The 23601-nt window shown below is 40.5% G+C and overlaps 1 protein-coding gene across 13 annotated transcripts in view; it reads left to right on the top strand.

Annotated features, from left to right (window-relative positions):
* Positions 1-23601, top strand: part of CHD9 (chromodomain helicase DNA binding protein 9) — a 182004-nt gene that overhangs the window by 71893 nt on the left and 86510 nt on the right. For all 13 annotated transcript variants that reach the window (XM_037878254.2, XM_037878247.2, XM_037878257.2 and 10 more), the window contains 2 exons: positions 6219-6330; positions 17803-17949. In XM_037878254.2, the coding sequence (XP_037734182.1) occupies positions 6219-6330; positions 17803-17949 (259 nt within the window). The remainder of the gene's footprint in view (positions 1-6218; positions 6331-17802; positions 17950-23601) is intronic.

Below are 23601 nucleotides of genomic sequence, written 5' to 3'. Positions count from 1 at the left end.
TGTGTCAAACTGGGTCTGTTTTTCCGAATACTGAGTGGCTCATAAAAAGATCATATTCTGTCCTGAGTGATTCCTGTGCAATGCCCATGATGTTTAATGAGTTTCCCCAGGTATAACTGTTTGGAATTTGCTAATTGTGATGTGCAAAAAGGAATGAGTTCCAGGTCACACTTTCTCTAGAGTCGGGGAACAGTCTGTTTTTCTTGTTAAATTATTAAACATAATTTGGGATGTCATTTGGGTCTTAATGTAGACCTTATAAAACTTTCTTAACAGCTTCTGGATGTTACACTTCTGCCATTCAAAGTTCAACAGTGTGAATTTTTCTACCTTTAAAGCCTTTTTTACCACGATTAGATATAAATTTTAAGGATCTACCTCTAGACCAGCAGTTCTCAAACTATGGGTTGGAACCCCAAAGTGGGTCATAACCTCATTTTATGGGGTCACCAGGGCTGGCTTTAGACTTGCTAGGGCCTGGAGTTGCAGCCTCACCTCTCGGGGCTGAAGTTGAAGCCCGAGCCCCACTGCCCGGCACTTAAGCCAAAGCCTGAGGGCTTCAGCCCTGGGTGTCAGGGCTTAAGTTACAGGCCCCCCACTAGTGGCTAATGCCCTTTGGCTTCGGCCCTTGCCATGTGGGGTGGTGGGGCTTGGGTGGGCTCAGGCGTCTATACGACCCTCCTAGGTGCAATCGTGGTGCAATGAAGTTTGAGAACGCCTGCTCCTAGACAGATTATATCCCCTTTGAAGTAGGGGAATAAAGGGCCTGATCCAATGCCCTCACTGAAGGCAGTGGACGGTCTCCCATTGCATTTAGTGGGCACTGAATCAGGTTCTAAATCAATTACATTCCATGTGTAGTTAATTGGATAAATGTTACTTGAGATAAATGAGTAAGTTCCATTTGTTACTGTAATACAGTATCCACAGTACAAGAGAGTTTACTAATTTAGGATTACCAAAATTAATTTGGTTGATGATCTTCAAGTAAATTGTTTTATGGGTTGGTTATGGAATCTAATTAATTAGCAGTGAATTGACATGCTTATTGTACAGTAAGAATCTGATGATAGCAAAACCATTTCCTTATTCTAGGTTTTCAGCAAGGTGTTAAGGATTTGATATAATTTTCCCTTTGCTTTTGCTCTGACTTCACATCTATGTATTATGGGCTTCCCTGGTGATTAAATGTGGAATTCCACTATGGAGACAATAAACATTAATGTCAATAAGTGCATTTTTCTGTCATAGGTGTAATGAATTCTATGCGCTGTTTATTTGTTTAAAAAAAAAAAAAAAAGACCTGACATTTAGATTTTGTAACTCCATTACAGCCAGGCACTCATACATATAGTTAAACTCTGGATAGCATGGGAGGCTAATGAAAAGCTCTTCAGTGATGCTGTGATGAGGTACAGGACAAGACCATTAAGAAATTAAATTCCCCAAGAAATATTGAGGTTCCCTTCATCATCATATTGTACACATAATTTTGTAAAGTTCTTTTTAACTAATGTCACATCCAGCGCAGTAGTTCTTATGTTCAGAATTTCCTTTTGTTATCATAAACTGCATTGTTGTGTGCCCTAAACAGAACTCATGGGGATTTTGCCTTATTCATTATTAACTCTTCAAATATATCCTAAATTATACAGCCATTCCTATGTGGTCCAACCCAAACGTAAAACATTATCACCCCATAAAAGTAAAAGAAAAAAATTATCTTTGTCACCTGGAGGTATGCTGTAGATGTATTCTGACTTCACTGATAGAACATTCCTGAATCACAGACCTTTGACAGAAAATCTTAGGTCTTTCATTCTCTGGATGTAATACTATATGAGTTGTTGTTTTGGTCTTGTTTAATCTGATATATCAAAATGGGATGTGAAGAAACACATGGTCATTCTAATACTCTGATCCAATATTTAAGCATTTAAATACTAATAAGAATTTGAAGTGGTTATGCTGGATAACTAGCAGCCATCGTGGAGTTCCTGGAGTATGGACATGTAAGTATGCCTTCTGTATTCTGCTGTAGTTGCCACTTGGGATGATATTCAATAGCAGTCTTACATAAAGTATGTTACAGTAATCCAGCCAAATTGTCCCCATATAAGGTCCATGTACAACAGAAGAGATCACAACTGCTCATGTGTTTGCTAAATCCTGACATTCCATTTTTGGCTCATGGTTAGAAATGGCCCACAAATTCCATCCTTCTAATAGAACCTGCCCACACTTACTCAGTTGTAACTCAGCAATATTGCTCTCCCTCCACCCAGACCACTAGTTCCTTCTCCACTAGCGATAGGCAGGGGATGAGGAACCTTTGACCGCCTCTGCCAAGTATGGGTTGGAGAAAGAGACCATACCTTCCTTGAACTACAAGCAACTTCCAAAATAAACAAATAACCACAGCAGGACATGAACCCCAAGCATGGTGTTATAAAATCCAAGTGACGTAGGACTTATTCCTAGCAAGGTCTCTGACAGCCATCCCACTTAGTAGCTACAGTGCTCATTTTACAGGAGAGTTAATGTGCATGTGAAGGAATGCCTGCTAGAAGATGGTGGTTCTATATGTTTAGCCATTTCTTCAGGAAATTTACTGGAGTTTGTAGGATTCCTGTTTTTCAACCAGTGCCTGGTCTTCTGACTGCCACCAGGGCAAACTAATTGTTTATGAATTCGAGCCTGCATTGCTTACTACTCTTCTCTTCTTCTGTCCCAAATGTTTCTATATGAAAACAGTGAACAAGAGCAAATCATCTCAGTTGGTCACTTCTGTGAAGAGAAAAGAAACAAGTGTGTTTCTTTGGTATTAGCTGACCAAGTGATTAAAATTAGTTTCAGAATGTTAGATTTCCATGAAAGTACAAAAATATAATGTTCTTATCTCCAAGAGTCTACTGAAAGACAGGTGAAAAACATGTGGCTACAAAACAAGATTCGTTGTTAAGACTATGTAGATAAATGTGTAAAAATATTCAATCTGTTTTGACAAGGCTCTGTGATGTGTGTGTTATCCTATGGGCTGTTAGCCCAATTGCCCCCAAATCCCTGGCAGATGCTGAGGGATTCACAAAGAAAGACACTTCTGTGCTTTTGCGCCAGATCCGGCCCCACCTGGCTCCTCCCTTCTTGGTTGTTTGGCAGTACAGCTCCAATAGAGCTTCACTATCTGGGAGTATCCATGGCTCTGGCTTCCCAGACCACTCCAACATCCCACTGTAAAAACAAAACAAAACCCATCCGCACTCCCAGTCTCCTCACCTATCCATGGAGTGGTCTCCTTGGAGTCTATATGGGACGGGGGGGGGGGACAGTGTCCAGGTGGCAGTTGTCATCCATCCCACTTCAGCATGGGATTGGGAGATCAGTGTGCGGAGTGTCTCTTCCACATGTAAATCTAAAAGGGACAATCTGGGTTATTGAAATTGATAGGACTGTTTGTGGAGCAAGGTACTACTCAACATGAGGCTGGCAGAATTAGACGTTTAGACTGTTCTGACCTCATGGATTTCCCCAAGTACTTTTACATTCTTTACAATCCTAAATCATCTAGACTAGGATTTAAAGGCTTGATGGCTCATGTTATAACATGTTTTAGAAGTCTAGTGTGGACAAGACTGCCTTTAACATGATAAAATGATCTAGTAAAAGCCTAGAGGGGAGTCAAGGCGCTAACTCAGTGGCTCTCAACCTTTCCAGACTACTATACCCCTTTCCAGAGTCTGATTTGTCTTACATACTCCCAACTTTCACCTCACTGAAAAACTACTTGCTTACAAAATCAGACATAAAAATACAAAAGTATCACAGCACACTATTACTGAAAAAATTTTCTCATTTTTACTATAGAATTATAAATCAATAGAATATATTGTACTTACACCATGTGTATAGTTATAGAGCAGTATAAACAAGTAAAGTAAGCTAGTGCTTTTTAAGTAGCTGCTTGTAAAAATAGGCAAATATCTAGATGAGTTGATGTACCCCTGGAAGACCTTTGTCTACCCCCAGACGTATATGTACCCCTGGTTGAGAACCACTGCTTTAACGTAACCAGTTTAGCATGTGTTATATGCAGTGTTCCTTGTCTACACTGTACTTCTAAAATATCTTAGTTAACATGCCGATATCATACCTTTAAGTTTTCTAGTCTAGACTAGGCCATACGTTGCAGTGAACAAGTCAAACACTTTTCCATAAAACAGACACCAATTGGCAATCAACTAGGAAACCTGAATTAACAAGTTTGGGTGATCCATGGAGGTCTGAAGGATTGTGTTTGAAGGGAAAATGAAGCTAGAATACTGTGGAAAAGTCAGTTCATCGAAGGACAAAACTACCTCGTTCAGCTTCTCAAGTTTGAATAAATGCTAATAGACAACCATTAGTATTCACAAGGGAGGAGAAACCAAGCTACTTTTGAAGAAAAAATATGAAAATCAGTGTGTTGATTCTTTAAAATTTATTCCTTGAGATAATGAAAAATAACTTTTTTTATATATAAGAATTAACAGAAAGAATATATGATGGGGCAGAGGTGTGAGGGAAGCCAGGAGCCAATTTCTGTCCCATAGACATGTGCAAGCACTTCCCCTTCAATTTAGAATTGCCCAACCTATGTTTACTGCCACTAAATTTAAGCGTACATTTCAGTTTCTACTAGAAATCAAAATTGTATAGCAGAAAGAAAACTACTTGTTAAAAGCCTTTTTCCCCCTCCCAATAAGAATTCTTGCTTTGTTGGTTGGATATTAATTGGTGAAAAATGTTGGTCTCTTTCTGAAATGCAGCTGTGCTTTGTATTTTCGGAACTATTGTATTGACACTATCAGTAGTGAATTGGTAGTTTGGCATTTCGGGGTTTGTATTTTCTCTGTGGACTGTTGGAGATGTAATGTATTTATTATGATCAGCCTGTCTTATTTTGCCCTTTTCCTAGGAGAAAACATGAGGCTGAAGGCTAGTCAGTCCTTTTGCTTAGTGCGTTTTACTTTCTTCAGGCTGCTTTGATGAAAATAATTTTACTGGCTGTGAATAAAGGCCAAAGTCTTGTCTTTAGGCCGAGCCATGAAGTGGGAGAAGATATTTGTATGCTAAAGCAATTTTCTCACTGTTAACATAATATGCAATTATCAAATCTATATTATGTAAAGTATATATTTAAGGACATCATTTTATCCATGATTGTTTGGTTGTAATCACTCTGTGATTATTCCTCTGAGAATACACTTGAAGAGTAGCACTTGTCAGATTTCAAAGATGAAAAAAACCTATGTATTTTGTCACCCTATCATTAAAAACAAATAATGATATTAATGATATTGCCCCTCTCTGTGTGACTTTAGAATTTAAACTAAGAAATAATTAGTATTTTTCATGTAGAATTATAATTTGCCGCACAGCTCTGGTCCTCCGAAGTGTTGACTGATGAAACCATTGTTGATAAACCTAGGCTTCTCAAATTTTTGCTTTTGTGAAATTGCAAAAAGTCAGACTTTACAGTTTCATATTTTTAGCATCTAATAATTTACTTGATGCTATGAATTTTGCATATTATAGGATTTACTTTTAAATCGTGTAATGTATAACTGTTGTTGTCAAACTAAAGTTTCTTGTATGAATAAAGATATCAGAAGTTCCATGTTTCACAGAGAGAGAAATTATGGCATCTAGGGGGTACTGTAATTTGGAGGAGATAAGTATGGTAAATTGTAGCTCTCTATGCAGTTAAAAGTACCCTGTCAACTCAGCTCCACATTTACTTATCATAAATTTACTTTTAAACATTTCAATTAAAATATTAACACTGTTGAGGAATACATGAGAGATTTGCCTGTGGAGAGAAATACAGATGTTTCCACTAGGCCTTTGGGGATTTAATCAGGAGTAGTATCAAATGCTAACTATTGTAAAGTTGCCTCCTTGTTCTTAAGTAATAACAAAAAGTCAAGTCTTACACTCCCACTGAAGTCAGTGGCAAAATCAGTAGAATTAGAGTAGAGTCAGTCCTCTCAGTAGAGTCTCTCCTCTCATTTGTGACGTGGTGGAACTCTATGGTACTGGTAGTAAAAAGAGTAAGGAAATTAAAGTTATTTTATTTTGTCCTGGTCAGTGTCCCAGACATTAAATACAAAATGCACAATAGTGCATAAACATATATTCACAGTCTGTCTTAACGTTGTCTTATTTTTGTTTTGAAACAGCAAGCTTATAATCACATTGGGTAAAAAGCAGAAGAGAAAGAATGAGTCTTCAGATGAAATGTCTGATACTAAGCAGACTCCACAGCGGTCATTTAAAGATGAGGACTCTCAGGTCAGTATTCATAATTTTTCTTTTTTTCCTTTTGAAGATTTTTTCTGTGCCATTATAGCTTTAAACTCCAAAATATTATTTTTTGACATTAGTGATACTTACTAGTGAAGGCAGAGGGTTTTTTATTGCTATTGAGTTTATATAAATTGATGTTTCTGACTCTGTGGTTTCTGCTCTTAAATGAGTAGAACATGAGACCAAATGTCTGTAAACCAATGATTCAAATACTCTTCCTTGTACAAGAGATAAATTGCTGATTATGGCTAAAGTGTTATAACTAAGCTGTGTTGAGGTGGTGATTATAGTTATACTGTGTCTAAATTTCAACACAAATGTGTGGAAACATTTATATAACTATAATAATTAACTTATTCTAGACTTACGTCATCAGGTCATTAAAAAATAAAAAGTAAACATTACCATAAAATTTCTGATGATGCCGAGCATCATGCTTTATCTTAGGAATACAAAGATACCAGATAGCTTTTTACAAGAAACACAACACCAAACTTAAGGTTGTAAGTTGCTCTGAGGTTTATGGCTATAAGGTGGCATAAAAATGATTATCAATAAAAGTTTATTGATGTTATTTATTAGGGCTGACAATCGCAGTTAACTCACGCGATTAACTCAAAAAAATTAATTGCGATTAAAAAAATTAATCGCAGTTTTAATCGCACTGTTAAATAATAGAATACCAATTGAAATTTCTTAAATATTTTGAATGTTTTTCTACATTTTCAAATATATTGATTTAAATTACAACACAATACAAAGTGTACACTGCTCACTTTGTTATTTTTAATACAAATATTTGCACTGTAAATATGGCAAACAAAAGAAGTAGTATTTTTCATTCACCTCATACAAGTACTGTAGTGCAATCTCTTTATCATATAAGTGCAGCTTACAAATGTAGACTTTTTTGTTACATAACTGCTCTCAGAAACAAAACAATGTAAAACTTTAGAGCCTACAAGTCCATTCAAGGCGGCTACTTTCTTGTTCAGCCAACTGTTAAGACAAACCAGTTTGTTTACATTTATGGGAGATAAAGCTGGCCACTTCTTATTTACAATGTCACCTGAAAGTGAGAACAGGAGTTCGCATGGCACTTTTGTAGCTGGCATTGCAAGGTATTTATGTGCCAGTTATGCTAAACTTTCGTATGCCCCTTCATGCTTCAACCACCATTCCAGAAGACATGCTTCCATGCTGATGATGCTTGTTTTTTTTTTTTTTTTTTTTTAAATACATAATTAAATTTGTGACTGAAGTCCTTGAGGGGGAGAATTGTATGTCTCCTACTCTGTTTTACCTGCATTCTGCCATATATTTCATGTTCTAGCAGTCTCGGACAATGACCCGGCAGATGTTGTTCATTTTAAGAACACTTTCACTACAGATTTGACAAAACACAAAGAAGATACCAATCTGAGATTTCTAAAGATAGCTACATCACTCAGCCCAAGCTTTAAGAATCTAAGGTGCCTTCCAAAATCTGAAAGGAACGAGATGTGGAGCATGCTTTCAGAAGTCTTAAAAGAGCAAAACTCCAATGCAGAAACTACAGAACCCGAACCATAAAAAAGAAAATCAACCTTTCTGCTGGTGGCATCTGACTCAGATGATGAAAATGAACATGCATTGGTCCGCACTGCTTTGGATATTTATCGAGCAGAACCCATCATCAGCATGTCTTCTGGGATGGTGGTTGAAGCATGAAGGGACATATGAATCTTTAGTGCATCTGGCAATATCTTGCAGTGCCAGCTACAACAATGCCATGTAAATGCCTGTTCTCACTTTCAAGTGATATTGTAAACAAGAAGCAGGCAGCATTATCTCCTGCAAATGTAAATAAACTTGTTTATCTGAGTGATTGGCTGAACAAGAAGTAGGACCGAGTGAACTTTTAGGTTCTAAAGTTTTACATTTTTATTTTTGAATGCAGTTTCTTTTTGTACATAATTCTACATTTGTAAGTTCAACTTTCATGATAAAGAGATTGCACTACAGTACTTTCATTTGGTGAATTGAAAAATACTACCGATATTTCTTTTGATTTTTTACAGTGCAAATATTTGTAATAAAAAATAAATATAAAGTGAGCACTGTACACTTTGTATTCTGTATTATTGAAATCAGTATATTTGAAAATGTTAAAAGTATTCAAAACTAATTAAATAAATGGTATTCTGTTATTGTTTAACAGTGTGATTAATTTTTTTTAATCGCGCAATTAATCGCGATTCATTTTTTTAATCACTTGACAGCCCTATTTTTTATATAGCTTGACTGGCAAGGCCTAGCAAAATTTTTGAGGGGTATAAACACCTCCTAACAAAAGGAAGTTAAAAACACCATAGGCTTGCGTGAAACCATAGATGTAGCAATCCTAGGATGAGGAGTCCTTATCTAGATGAAAATTCTCACTGGTGTTAGTTTTAAAAAGAAAAATTGTTGTACAGGATGGCATATATTAAGCTGATGATAGTCTGTTTAGTTTTAGTATTGAGATAAATACTGCTATTCTAAATAGTACCTATGGTAAATAAAATGAATTCTCTACCAGCTTTTCAGATATTTTAATATTCCAAGTAGTGATGTCATCAGTTTTTATTAATTTATAGCTCTTTGTTGTATACTAAATGCCATTTTCTTTTCTTAGTCTGTGGCCATTAATTGTTGTCACAGGACAGTTAGTCACCAGGAGTACATTAAGCAATATGTAAAATATTCTGCGCTGGGAGGTCCTCAGATCCTAAGCGTTGATCTTCTACCTAGGCTATGCATTTTTGTCCTGAAAACTTCCCTGCTAGGAGTCAATCCTTTTCACTGAGTTGCTGCAAGACCACAAATTGCACAAGAATGTCAAGCAAGCCCAGAAAGAAGTAGAAGGCAGAGGTATAGTCCTCTTGGTAATCCTCCATCATTGAATGCAATGATAGAGATTTCTTCAGCAACCTACAGTGAAGTATATCTACAAGGTAGCCACAGGCCGTGCAAGGAAATGCCTAAACTTTTCTCATCCAAGGAAGAACAGAACTTACTGGGCTCTCATTATCCAGGTGATGCTGGAGGAGAATTAGCTAGAAGTGCTTCCAAAACTTTGCCTCGAGTGGAAGAATAGGAGAAGGAGGAACCAGACAAACTAGGAAAGCGTTAAACTGTCTGGAGTTGTCAGCAGTTAAATGTGTGCTGTGCTGTACAAAAGAAGCATATTTTTCTTTTTCTGACTATCTGTTTCTGCCTCATAAACCAGTGGGGCAAGACAAGCTCTTGGACAAGAGCTCAGACTGATAGGGATGTGCGCGGTATCCTCCCATCAACAACCAACCTTGATCCTGTATTCCCTCTAGTAGTCCCTTTTAGCCATTTCTGCCTATTTCCTTTCCCTCCCTGTCTGTTGTGATCCCTGTAACGTCTAAACCCATCCTGTGTTCATGGCACAAACTGCATCATAGTAAATAAAAATATCCATATCTGCTGATGGTTTTCAGTGGTAGATTTTACATACTTATGTAATCGTGCCCCAAAGTGCAAATGGGCTCTAACCAGGCCCTCCAGTTAACAAGTGTAGGGCAGGAATATTCTTCAGTTCTGGAAGTTCTTCACTGGGAGAAATTTTTTGGCCTCCCAGATACAAAGGACTAGCTGGAAAAAAAAAAATCTAGCCCCAGATAAGCTGCGACTTGACAGATGAGAGAAGTTGCACCCCATTTGAACCTTCTCTGAGGTGTATCCTAAGGAAGAGACCCTAGGAACCAGTTGACAACTGACTTGACAACCTCCATGGCAGGAGTACCTTTAGAGTTCCTCCTCCTTCCCTTAGGACCCACCACAAAGGGCCGTCTGGAACCTAGGGTCCTGTATGGAGACTGTCTTTAGTAGGTATCCTCACAAAAGAGGAACTGCCAAGAGGTGCAGTCACCAGTACCTCAAGACCACCTTCCTCAAGATGACCCTCAAAAGTTGAAGAAAAGGCAGCACCATCTAACAAGTTCCTCTTCCTCGCCAGACAAGGCAGGTAGCTTCTTCCCTCATCCTTTGCAAATGATGTTGAAGTCTTCCAAGAGCTCTTGAAGGTGATAGTCAAATTCTTATAAATCTCCTTGGAAGAGGCCCAGGAGCCACAACATGCCCTGGCAGATATCCTACACACTTCTCCCAAAGGTAAGATAGCCTTACCTAGAAATGATGTTTTTCTGTTACCAGCCCAAGTAATATTGCAGACACCAGACACTATACTGCTTACTTGCAAGAGGGTGGACAAGAAATACTGTGTACCTGCCAGTGGCTCAGAATATCTCTTTTTCCACCCCATCCTGAATTCCCTAGTGGATGATGTTGTAAATGAGAGAAACAGAGAACAGATTGATCTTCACTACAAGAAGTTTGAGTGTGTGGAACTTTCTGCAAAAAGCTGTTCTTTGGCCGCATTACAAATCAGGGTAACTAAATAGGACACCACAAATTTCAGCAAGTTCTCTTTGCCACAAAACCAGAAGGACCCAGTTCCAGGCTCTTGTCACTGAAGGTCAGAGGATTGCCAAACCCTCTTTGCAAGCTTTGTTGGATGCAGCTGATATAGCCTCTAATTGTACAGCAGCTGCCTTAGCTATCCACCATACTTTATGGCTGCAGCCCTCCTTCCCCAGGGAAGTCCAGAATATAGTGGAGGAACTTCCAATCAAAGGCCCCAAGCTCTTCAGTGATGATACAGATGAATCTCTTCATTCATTAAGAATTCTAGAGCAACCCTCTGATTGCTGGGCAACCAAGAAAAAATTTAGCAGGTCATAGACAGTCCAATCGTCTCAGATGATTCCCTACCAAACTTCCCAGAGAACTGTAGAACCACCCAAAAAGAGGCCCAGATGCCATGAGAAAGGACCATCTGTTGCCACCTCTCAGTTGGCAACTTCTTCTGAACAACCATTTTGATCTTTGTCATGAGTCATTTCACAATCTGGATTTTATGCTGCACCACTCCACTAGACATCCTACAAGACATCATCTTTATTTCAATCTTTCTTGGAAGCACATCACAACAGACACATGGATTCCAGAAGTCATGACATCAGGCTGTGCCATTCATTTCAACTCCATTCCCTTCACCCACTATGTCTCCTCCCTCTCTCTTTTGAGGATCTTCGAAGCCAGGAGGTACAACCCTTCTGCTCTGGGGGCAATTGAACCACTTACCCTCTCTTTCTTCTGGAAAGAGTTCTACTTCTAGTACTTTCTGGTACCTAAGAAAAAAGGAGGATGGAGACGAATCCTGGACTCTGAACACATTTATTCAAATACAAAAGTTCAAGATGGTAACCATAGCAGCAATAAAACCATCATTAGATCCAGGAGAGTGATTTGTGGCCTTTGGCCTTCAGGGTGCATATTTGTATATGGTAGTGCATCCAGCTCACAGATACTTCCTACAGTTTGTCATCGGCAACAGCCACTATCAGTATTGAATACTTCCTTTCAGCCATCTGACCACCTGGAGTCTTTACAAAGCTGCTTTGTTGTCACAGCCCATCTGCGGCAAATAGGAATAGTTATCGTCTCCATCTGGACGACCGGTTCTTCAATGGTCATTCCTTCCCTGAGGTTGTCAGCAACCAACAAAGTTCTAGTCTCTTCCACTCCTTGGGCCTTTGAATCAATGCATAAAAGTCTACCATGACATCTGTCCAACACACAAACTTCATAGGGGCCACCCTGGACTCCACAATCACCAGGGCATATTTCCCACAAAAACATGAGTTTGCCACTCTCCAACTTCATCTCTGGTGGGCCCTGAAACTATAGCAGTGGCCTACTTTCAGCTTCTGAACCATGTGGCAGCCTATACAGTCGTAACACCTCATGCCAGACTGCATTCCTGATGCCTTCAGGCCTGGCTCAGAACTGTCTACTGTCCCAGTATGCACAACATATGTTCAAGCGTGTCTCTGTTACTCAGAAAGTTCTCAACTCTCTCAGTTGTTGGAAGGATCCCCAAAAGGTTTGCGTGAGAGTTCCATTCTTGCATCCATACCATTACAAAGATCATCACCACAGATTCCTCTGTAGTAGGCTGGGGGCCCACCGTGAGGACCTCATGGTGCAAGGTAGATGGATTCCTTAGGAGTCTGCTCTTCACATCAGTCAGCTTAGCTCAGAGCAGTTCAGTACAGATGCAGCCACATCCTACCTGAGATCAAGGGCCACCTGATCAGAGTCATGACAGACAACAGTTATCATGTACTATATAAATTGTCCAAGTCCTTGTGCACAGAGGCAATAATTCTCTAACTTGTGCATAACCACTAATTCAAAATCACAGCAGTACATCTACTATGTCTGCAGAACACCATCATAGACACACTGAACAGGCATTTCTTCCAGGACCATGAATGGGAGGTTGAGCAATCCTTTCCTATGTAAGATTTTTCTTTCCTGGGACTTTCTGGAAATAGACCTCTTTGCAACACCCTCCAACACAAAATGTCCACGATCCTACTCAGGAACAGGACGCAGCTGCAACTCCTTACGAAATGCATTCCTCATGCCTTTGCTTCAGATTCTGCTATATGCCTGTCCTCCAACACTGTTACTTCTTAAGGCCCCTGAACAAACAGTAATCATTTTCATAGCACCAGCTTGGCCAAGGCAGTGATATGGTTCTTGTACCTGATTCGCCTATCTCTGTAGCCACATTTTTGCCTTCCTCTGACAACAACTGACCCAAGAATTGAGCACATTGACTCACCTCTTCATAAAGAAAAGGAGTACTTGTGGCACCTTAGAGACTAACCAATTTATTTGAGCATAAGCTTTCGTGAGCTACAGCTCACTTCATCGGATGCATCCGATGAAGTGAGCTGTAGCTCACGAAAGCTTATGCTCAAATAAATTGGTTAGTCTCTAAGGTGTCACAAGTACTCCTTTTCTTTTTGCAAATACAGACTAACACGGCTGTTACTCTGAAACCTGTCACCTCTTCATACTACATCTCAGGTCCTGGCTCCTCAATGACTCTTGGGTGTAGAATGGACTGTTCTTTCAAAGAACAGAATGTGCTGTTCAATAGTAGGAAACCTTTCACGAGAAAGACCTACATGCAAAAGTGGAAGCAGTTCCACTTCTGATGCACCCAGTGGGCATTTTCTCCCTCCTAGCATCTCACTCATATACTCGAATTCAAAAATCCTGAGCTTGTCACTGAGCTCCATCAAAGTCCACCTGGCTGGTCTTACAGCTTTTCACTTACTGTTGAGGGGTTTTCAGTATTTTCACACTCTATGACTTCAAGGTTCATTTTAACCTTTTTTCTCATGTCAGATAGCTTACTCTGCCTTGGAACCTCAATCTAGTTCTCAGCGCATTGAAGAAACCATCCCTCAAGCACACAGGGAGCTGTTCTCGCCTCCATTTATCCTTCAAAACATTGCAGTAGCTACTAAAGGGAATTTCCTCCCAAAAGACACCACAGATAGGAAAGAGGACTCCTTACAAAGGAGGAACTTTGAGGCAGCCTTTGGAGTTCTGAGGTGGCAGCAGCTAGATTTGCAGGCAATCCTGACTTGGATTGAATCCTGATAGGCCACCAATTTGATCAGCCTAATGTACCCTCTCTATACACATGCAGTTCATACATCATTTGAAAGCCTATTATGTCTCCTTTAAGATGAGCTATGATGTGGAGCTATCTAGTGGTGCCGTTACCATAGAAACAGGGATAAACAACAACACCATCAACACATTGAAATGACCACTTAGAAGTATTTGCATTTGTTTCTGTTAGTTTAATCACTCTGTGTATTATTTCAAGACACAAAATTGTATTTCTTTGTGACCTCAAAGCATCACAACAACAATCTAAAGGGCAAAACAAATTCTAATAATATATTTGCTGCACAGGTATAATTGAAATGTAATAGGGTTGGTGACATTTTTAGTCAACCTCATTATCCATCATCTTGTTCATCATTATGATCTCTGTCGAGAGTGCAAGGGTTACCAGAGTCTTCATTACCTTGACTTGTACACAGTTCTGTGCCAAGAAGATTGTTCTGCCTACAGAGTTGATTATCTCAAAAATGTTTTCAAGTCGTGTTGCTTGTGGAAGTGTTCTAGATTTTTCAAATGCTGCACAGTGTGTAAGAGACTCTGATTTTCAAGGGAGAAGAAGAAACTGTTCTCTCCCATACTTCAGTGGTATTGCTTGTGATGTTTGGGTTGCTGTAGACTCTTCTTGAAATACCACTCTAGCCATTGAATGGAAGATACTCTTTCCATCAGTGGTCTCTAAATTTATTTCTATATGATCATCATCTTCATGGATGAGGTTTCCACCGGCATGAAGTGGTACAATTCCATTTGGAATGAACACGCCTTCCTAGAATCTTTCTACTTCAATTTTTGTAGTACTAGTGGTGAACTGCCATAGCTTCTTATAATTGATGCAGTGTCCATGAAGATGTAGTATGACAATTAAATTGCAAGATCCAAACTCTCAGTGTAGCTGTACTGCAAGGCGTACCTGCAATGGTGTGGTAATTTTGAACTTGTTAAATACCATGCACTCTGGAACTTAGAGGCACCTTCTTTGAATGTCTTCTGAAGGATGATACTCCATTGCTGACTGAATTATATGCCTCTTTATGCATCAGTCAGGAAAAACTCTTGCCAGTTGGAGCACAAAAGTAGCTAATCTCTATAAACTGTAGTCACTTAGCTTTGGATAATATTTTGTTTGGTTAAGATGAAGAGAAGAGGTTTAAAAGTCCATAAGTTACTTTGAATGAGACTTATAGTCCTAAATTGCTTATGCACTTTTGAAAATCCTATCCAAGGAATTTAGGAAGTCACCTAAGTTCTTTGTAGCCTGTGAGAATCGGTGTAAGAAGAATGCTATTTCCACTCAAAACCAATAAAAATGGAGCTGAGTATGCTCTGAGACCATGCTCTCGGTAGCGTCAGTAGCAGTTGATCTTAAAACTGACTGTATTAGTGCTACTGTGGTATCATGTCAGTTGTAGCAGGTAATAGCAGTCGTAATAGTAGTTAGCTACCTGGAGTTCTGTTTTATGCAGCGGTAGTGATAGTGTGGCTGATGTGATTAGGCCCTATGATGTTGTCCCCTGAATAGGTAGGTGGACACAGTTGGCAACGGGCTTTGTTGCAAGGATAGGTTCCTGGGTTACAGGAAACCTACTGATTGCTATACTTACCTACATTCCTCCAGCTTTCATCCAGACCACACCACACGATCCATTGTCTACAGCCAAATAAATTTGTTAGTCTCTAAGGTGCCACAAGTATTCCGTTTCTTTTTATATTGCAAGTGTTCTAGGATTTGAAATATGTCTGACTGAACAGTTGACCTTTTATCTAGCTCTCTTAACTTCTTTAAATCCCTCTCCAGTTTTTTTTCATACTGATAAGCTGACATTTTTTCTATGACTGCCTACATTTTCTCCTGAAATGCCCTCCTTTCAGAGATAGCTGACTACTGTGTTTTATTAATTATGATGTAGCATCTGGATATCTGTAAATTTATGGTTTCTCTGTGCATAAAAAAAACCCATTTTGACAACGACCACCTAATACAGACAGACAGAGCTCCATTCCGATAGGCTTGTGCATAATTATTTTCACTCGACCCAAGATTTCACTTCATCGATGAAGTGAGCTGTAGCTCATGAAAGCTTATGCTCAAATAAATTGGTTAGTCTCTAAGGTGCCACAAGTACTCCTTTTCTTTTTGCAAATACAGACTAACACGGCTGTTACTCTGAAACCTCTTATTAATTTGGAGTTCAGCCTCCTCATTGGGCACACCGTCTTCCTCTTGAGAGAACATTCCTGCCATAATCAGATATTTAAACCAATCTTCTCCCCCCCCCCCCCCAATCCCATTTAAAAATTACCCTCCCCTTCCCACAATATAAATTCAATGCAAGTAAAACATTCTGTTCTTCTCACTTTACTAGTTATGAAAGACTCCAAGGATTCCACAGGAGACCTCAATATACTTTACTTTATATATGCTTAGTTATTATGGTGGTGGGCTCTATACAAAACCCTTAAAATAGATAAGAGCCTCTTGCCTACTGCAAAAGTGTGTCAGGGACTATTGTACACCTTATTCTGCTTAATGAATTGCCCCAACACCTGCTTCCACTGTGGCTCATAGCTTTAATGTTTCAGATAACAGACTAGACTGGTCAGTTTTCACTCTGATGCAGTAGTATAAGTTCTGCAGCAGCTTTTGGCACTTGCCATATTCGGTGTAGAGCCTTGTTGATTGCTAGCTAATTAGAGAAACACCTTACTGTAAATGAGTGCTTCATTCAGAGTAAATCCGTGTGATTCAGTTACTTTGCTGTATAGCTCAGTCCAGTATGTATGGAGTTGCAGAGCTGTCTTATTTCTATACTTCTGCTGATTCATTGCCCAAAATAAAAGATTTTTGTAGACAGATCAGTGTTTTCAAATCAGTTGTCAGACTTTGTGTTAATCGTTCTATTGATTGCTGTTGCCTTTGTTATCCAGTCTCCTGTTAGTCATCAGCTCATCAAAATAATTAAGAGACTGTAAAGGTGGTTTTATCATTAAGCTTAAAATGGTTAAATGTGTAAAATCTGCAAGTATTTGAAAGTTATAACACCAAAGTGAGAGTTAAGAGTGGGATACGAGTGGGATAGTCTAGTAATGAGATTTTTTAAAAAAGTAAAAAAACATTAAGCTGAAATGTGTATGATATCTCAAAGTTGATGTTGGTTATACTAGAATAACCTTGATCGAGACCCATAGAGGAGATGATGGAATGGACAGTATACTTGTTTAAAACAAATAATTAATTAATTAATTAATAAAAATCATACACTATCAGCAGTATGACTGGCATGATCTAATAGGTCTCTTCCCTTTCTTAATTTCTGAGAGTCTTCATAATACCGGTTTATACAAAAAGGACTTTTTATTTAATAGAGGACTCACTTTAGCATATTGTGTAAATCTTCACTTTATAGGTTATTGGTTTAGATAGATTAATAGCACACAGTGGTCTTCTGTATTTATCCTTATGAAATTACTAGTGGGAGAAATTACAGTGAATTCATGAAACAAAATAGCTCTCACTTGAATTTTGTTCCTAAATAGTCAGAAAACATTACTCCAGTTTTGTTTCTTAGCTGTAAATACAGACAAAGCCACTTAACTACTTTTATTATATATAACTTAAAGAAACATTAACAAGATTTGTAGGTCCAAAATTTGGCTTAGAATCTCCCCACCCTGTTGTTTATACAGTTACTTTTTTTTCATTAAATTTGTGCACTTATCAAAATTACGGCTCACTAAATTTTCTATAGTAATATGTAGTGTAGCTGAATGACTGTTTTTAAAAAATCAATATAAGCAGTTCTTGCTAGAAAGAATTTTCAGTAAAAATATTATGTTGATATTACTGTATTGTAGAAGAGAAGATCAAATCGTCAAGTTAAAAGAAAAAAGTATGCTGAAGAAGGAGAAGGAAAACAGTCAGAGGAAGAGGCTAAAGTTTCTGTGAAAATCAAAAAGAGTTCTGCTCCTTTGCCTGCTGAGCAACCCTTACAATTATTTGTGGTACGTAAAAATCCAGAACTGTGAGTAGTGTGAATCTTCCAACTAACTTCACTATATCATGGGTAAAGTCCATTTTGTTAGCCATATTTGGCTGACTTAGGTCAGTTACCCAGTAATTATGATGCACAGTAGCAATTGCCCAGGTTCCATACTGTTATCCTCCCCTTTCCAATTTTCAGGTCATCTTGTGTGACATAAATACTACTTTTTTGGAAAGCTGCAGCAAAAACAGTTCATCCATTATTGAGAACAGGGTTAGAAAAAATTACATTGTTTTGCCAAATGTTACAAAATTATTGCAGCTGTTTCATTGAGAAGTTATGGCACCTTGTGCTTTTGAGCAGGGACTTGAAATATGGTAGGTGGTATAACCTAGGGTCAGAGAAATGTCTTTACCTATTCTTTTGAAAATCCACCCCAATTTAGCCACATTATAAGCCTCTAAAAATTACCATTTCCACATGCTCCAAAGAGGTTTGTTAGAAAATGGCAGCAGAATTCTCTGGACATTGCATCTCCATTAAGCATGCTCCACATCTACAGAACTGTCATGTTCCTGCCCAGAGCTGAACTGGACTTTTCCTGCAGTTGCTCCTCCTGGCTGTTGATGACTGCTGTGACTGTGGGCACCAGAGCTGAGAATAAGGAGACTTTCTCTCTTGTTCTCAATACTCCCCCTGTTGGAAACTAGGCAGCAAGGAGGAGACAGAAGCCAACTTTCTTGAATTCAGGGGGTTCAGTAATAGAGTCAAGGGGGAAGAGCAGTCTGTTGGTGGACAGGTACAGGGGATAAGAGAAGGGAAATAGCAACATATTTGAGGGATGGACAGGAGTATCAAGACTGGTACAGTCTGGGCCAGGGTTTCTGATCCTGTGGAGTCATGACCCAAAATTAGGTTGCATGTGTGTCAGAGGGTTGCTTAGGAGGCCTGGGGAGTTGATAGCTCGGGGCAGGTCCTGTTTTTGGGGAGGGAGTTGCAGAGCCTACCCCTCGTTCATTCTGCAGTGGCAGCTCCTGACATGTGGGGCTGGCTGGGCTCTGCTCCCCACTTGGGGCATTTTGCAATATTGTGCATGAGGTTGCAGTGCTACTCAGGTTTGGCTCAGTTGTCCTGCTGGCATGATGTAGGGTGAGGGAGCAAATTTGAGTAAGTTGTGCTGAGTCAGAGGGGCTTGTCCAAACCTGAGGGGTGCTGCAACCCCAGAGGTCACAGTGCCTGGAACAAGGAGGTTAGCCCAGCTAGTTCCAATGGACAGGAGCCGCAGGAGCTGCCACTGTGGTGTGTAAGTTGAAGTTATTTAGTACTTGTTTTGTTGATGTGGATGTTGTATATTGTGGATAAGAAATATTTAGTAAACCACATGTGTTTTGCACTAAAGCTATTTAATGCATCATGACAGGCCATCGAGGTTTACAAATGAATCCTGAGCCCCAAAAGATTGAGAACCTGTGGCCTAGGCAGGGACAGGAGCAGAGTGGGACTGTTATGTGCAAAGAGTAATAGAAGAGGGACTGACAAGAACTGAAGGGGATATGCTGTTGAGGGACATTCCAGGAGACAGGCAGAAGGAGACAGACAGGTAGGCTAAGAGGATCTGTAACCACTAGATACATTATTCCAGATTTTAGGAGGGAATGGAGTCCCAATGTGCCTTTGCTGTCAGCAAATATCCATGAAACTCACTGACCAAGTGTGTGTTTAACTTTGAGTAATTTTATATCCTCTGCACCTCACTGTTCACCTCTTTTTCTAGATCATTTCTGAAGATGTTGAACAGCACAGATCCCAATATCGATTCTTGGGAGACCACGCTATTTGCCTTTCTCCCTTATGAATACTAACCATTTATTCCTACCCTTCATTTCCTGCCAGTTCCAGTTCTGCTGATGGCCCACGTTGGGGTCAGTCTGATACCACGTTATGGAATTTTTGTTTTTTGTATTTGCTATAAAAAACCCTGCACACTTTGACAAGGGGTTGTGTGGGGAAAAAAAATATGAAGTGATCATGTAATTAAAAATTGTCTTATGATGCATTTGCACAAGGGGGCGGAATTATGGCTGCACAGGCAACCTTTGTTCTGATCTTACTGAACTTCTGAATGGTGGACTTTGAAACCTTAACTTTCTTTTGACATAGGTTTTTTGTTTAGATGTATTTTTGTTTTATATGTATTTTTGTTTTATATGTAATAACTTAGGGCTTGAGATATGGAATATTTTTTGACAAATTGTGGAAATTGTGAGACATTTTTCCTTCGCATTTTTTTCTTTTTCTTTTATAAACTGCACACAGCCACACACTTATGCCTGTCTCTTATCTTTTTTCTCTTTTTTACCTTTTTTGCCTTCTTTCTCCCTTTTCTTTCCCTTGCCATGTTTGATACCTTTTTTTTTTTTTAACTTCTTCCGTTTCTGCTTCTTTATGCTTTTTTTTGTTGTTGTTGTTCCTTTTGTCCCTGGTTTTCTATTTCACCGTCTTGGCAGAGTTGGCAGAACTGCAGCACTTTACACACAGACTGAATGGAGAGGAAAACTGACTAGCATCCTAATCGGTTTTCCCTTTGGCTTCTTACTGTCCGTGTAAAGACTCTTTTCAGCTACCAAGAGCAGGCTGCTAACAAAAATGGTGTATGTGTTCACCACAACAGATTAACTTTCCATTTCACTATATAAAAATTTTGCTGTAGAAGCAACCTGAGAAGCTTAAGTTACCTTTCCTCTTCAGGTGCTGTGGAGTAAGCTGCAAAGGTAACAGCTTGCTCCAAATACCAAGTGATGGAGTGCTGCTACTTCTGTTTCTTGCAGGTTTGGCAGCCCTGACTTACTTAGGGCTTGATCTAACGCCCATTGAAGCCAATGGAAATATCCCCATTGATTTCAGTTGGCTTTCTATCAGGGCTTCAGTGGTGTTCTTTGAGAGCTGTCCCTGTGGGTGTTCCATTCTAGGTGCTGGTGCATCCCTGCGCCTTTGCTCGGAGATTTTTACAGCAGTACTCGTACCAGTCGCGCATGCGCAGAGCATAATAATAGTACGCATGCAGAATACCCCTCAGTTCCATCTCTATTGTCCCCAGCCTGAGACGAAGCTCAGCAGGTGCCACAAGTACTCCTTTTCTTTTTGCGGATACAGACTAACACAGCTGCTACTCTGAAACCTGTCATTTTTCTCCCTTGTTACTCTTACCCTTTTAGATAGTTCGTTTGTTACCAATAGTGTTGTTATTAGTGTTACCAGAAGTGTGTTAGTTTCTTTAAAAAAAAAAAAAAAAAAAAAAATTCTTAGTTCCTGTCAGTGCAGCCGCTTCTGACATTCCTGGCTCCCCAGGCTTTAAGCACTGCTCTAATTGTAAGGATACCATCCCTCTGTCTGATGGCCATTCAAAATGCATAAAATGTTTGGGGGAGTCTCACATCCCCCAGAAATGTGCCCACTGCAGCAAACTTGAGTCTAGGGCACGAAAGGACAGGGAGTTGAGGCTAAAGCTGCTCCTGCTGCAAAAATCCTTAAGGTCAGCTTCAGAGCCAGGTGCTAATTTCGGCTCTGCTCCACACCACAGCCCCCCCGCCGCTAAGAAGATGAAGAAAAATTCAAAAAAACATCACCTTCTGTCACCCACAAAGCAAGCTTCGCGGGAGAAGGCTTCTCCCAGCAGGTCTACCACCTCCCTCCCAGCGCTCCCTTGGCTGAGCAGTTTTGACGCACCGGGCTCCTCCAGTGCTGCACGAAACCCGCCTGGGGCTGCGGCAGTAGCATGGAGCTCCGGTGCCGAGGCTTCAGGCTTCCAGTTATCTGCCTCTCAGATGGCACCTTTCGGCACCATGGTGGAAGCAGTGCTGACACATGCGGACGTGCCTCACGCCCCGCAGGCTATCACCGCTCTCCCGGCACCCGCTGAGCTGGCCGGCAGCCAAACGACTTTGAAGACACTGGTGCAGAGGAACTTTTTGTCGCAGCAGATTCCTCTCGCACAGCCCTCACCACACAGAGGAGCTTCAGCACTGCAATTTACACAGTCAAGTGACCTGCTTGTGTCACCCGTTCTGCAGTCACCCTTACTGAATGCCTGCTTCTCACCAAATGCTCAGCCAGGGTCCGAACAGCCTTCCTCCAGTGAGGAGGAAGCTGGTCTCCAGGAGGATTTTTCACCATATGAAGCGTCTCATCCTCAGACCCCAATTAATAGAGGTCATAGAAACATCACCTCGTCATACTCTCAGTATCCTGCCCTGTGCTGTGTAAACCCATGGATGGCACCACCTATGCCCTTCCCACGACAGTGGCAATATTGGGCCCCGTGGGCATCCTGTCCTCGAGACCACACTCACTACGCCACCTCAACCAGGCCCAACACCGGCCCAGCACCACAAGCTCACGAACCTGCCACCGATGCCAGTCACCATACAGCACCATCACAAGTGCAGAATCAGGCACAACCGGTCTCTAACCCAGTAGACTCAGTTGTTACGCCTGACGAAGCCCTGCTTCCTCCTCCCCCGTCATCTTCAGATGACTTTTCAAAATTTCAAGACCTTTTCAAAAGAATGGCCAGTGAATTAAGAATTAATCCAGAGGAGGTTCCTGAACAGCAGCATGAGTTAACGGACATTCTGCAGCCTCCGCCTTCTTCCAGGATTGCATTGCCGATCAATCCAGCTCTTCTGGAACCTGCGAAAGCCATCTGGCAGACTCCTGCTGCAAGCTTACCTACCTGCAAACGAGCGGACCGCAAGTACTTCATCCCTTCCAAGGGCTCTGAATTTCCTTTCACTCATCCAGCACCTAATTCGCTGGTAGTTGATGCAGTCAACCAAAAGAACAAGCACCAGTATCCCCGCTCCGCCCCAGTTGATAAAGACAGTAAGCTTTTAGATCTGCTTGGACGTATGGATGTATGGATAATGACAGACATCGCCTGCATGTTCTATCTAAACAGGCAGGGAGGAGCCTCATTCGCTTTGCACAAAAGCTATGAAACTCTGGAACTGGTGCCTTGCGAACAATATCCGGATATCAGCCCCCTACCTTCCCAGGGCTATGAATACCACAGCAGATGAATTAAGCAGATGCTTTCCTTGGGACCACGAATGGGAGATAAACGAAACGATCATCACCAATGTATTCCGCATTTGGGGCTGCCCAACCATAGACCTCTTTGCAACTGTGAAAAACATGAAATGCCCCAAATTTTGCTCCAGAGCAGGACTGGGCAAACAGTCACTGGGAGATGCATTTATGATTCTGTGGCACTGGAACTTACTCTATGCTTTTCCCCTGATCCCGATTCTCCACAGAGTTCTGACAAAAATATGAACAGATCGTGCCAAAGTGATCCTGATTGCCCCAGCATGGCCCAGACAACCGTGGTTCCCATTACTCACCAGGATGTCAACTCGACCACCAATCTCGTTGCCTCTCATTCCATACCTCCTATCGCAGCAACACAGCCGATTTCTTCACCCCAACATGTCCATGCTTTACCTCAAAGCCTGGTTCCGACATGGTTCTCCCAAAATGAACTAGCATGCTCTGACGAAGTCCAAAGAGTGCTCCTACATAGCAGAACACAATCTACTTGCACCACCTATCTCCAGAAGTGGAAGCGATTTACACAATGGTGCTCAACTAAATAACTGCCTCCTATGTCTGC

This window comes from Chelonia mydas, chromosome 12 (assembly GCF_015237465.2).
Source record: "Chelonia mydas isolate rCheMyd1 chromosome 12, rCheMyd1.pri.v2, whole genome shotgun sequence".
NCBI lineage: Eukaryota > Metazoa > Chordata > Testudines > Cheloniidae > Chelonia > Chelonia mydas.
The sequence above is the reverse complement of the archived record's forward strand: the minus strand, read 5'-3'. Positions and strand labels throughout refer to the sequence as shown.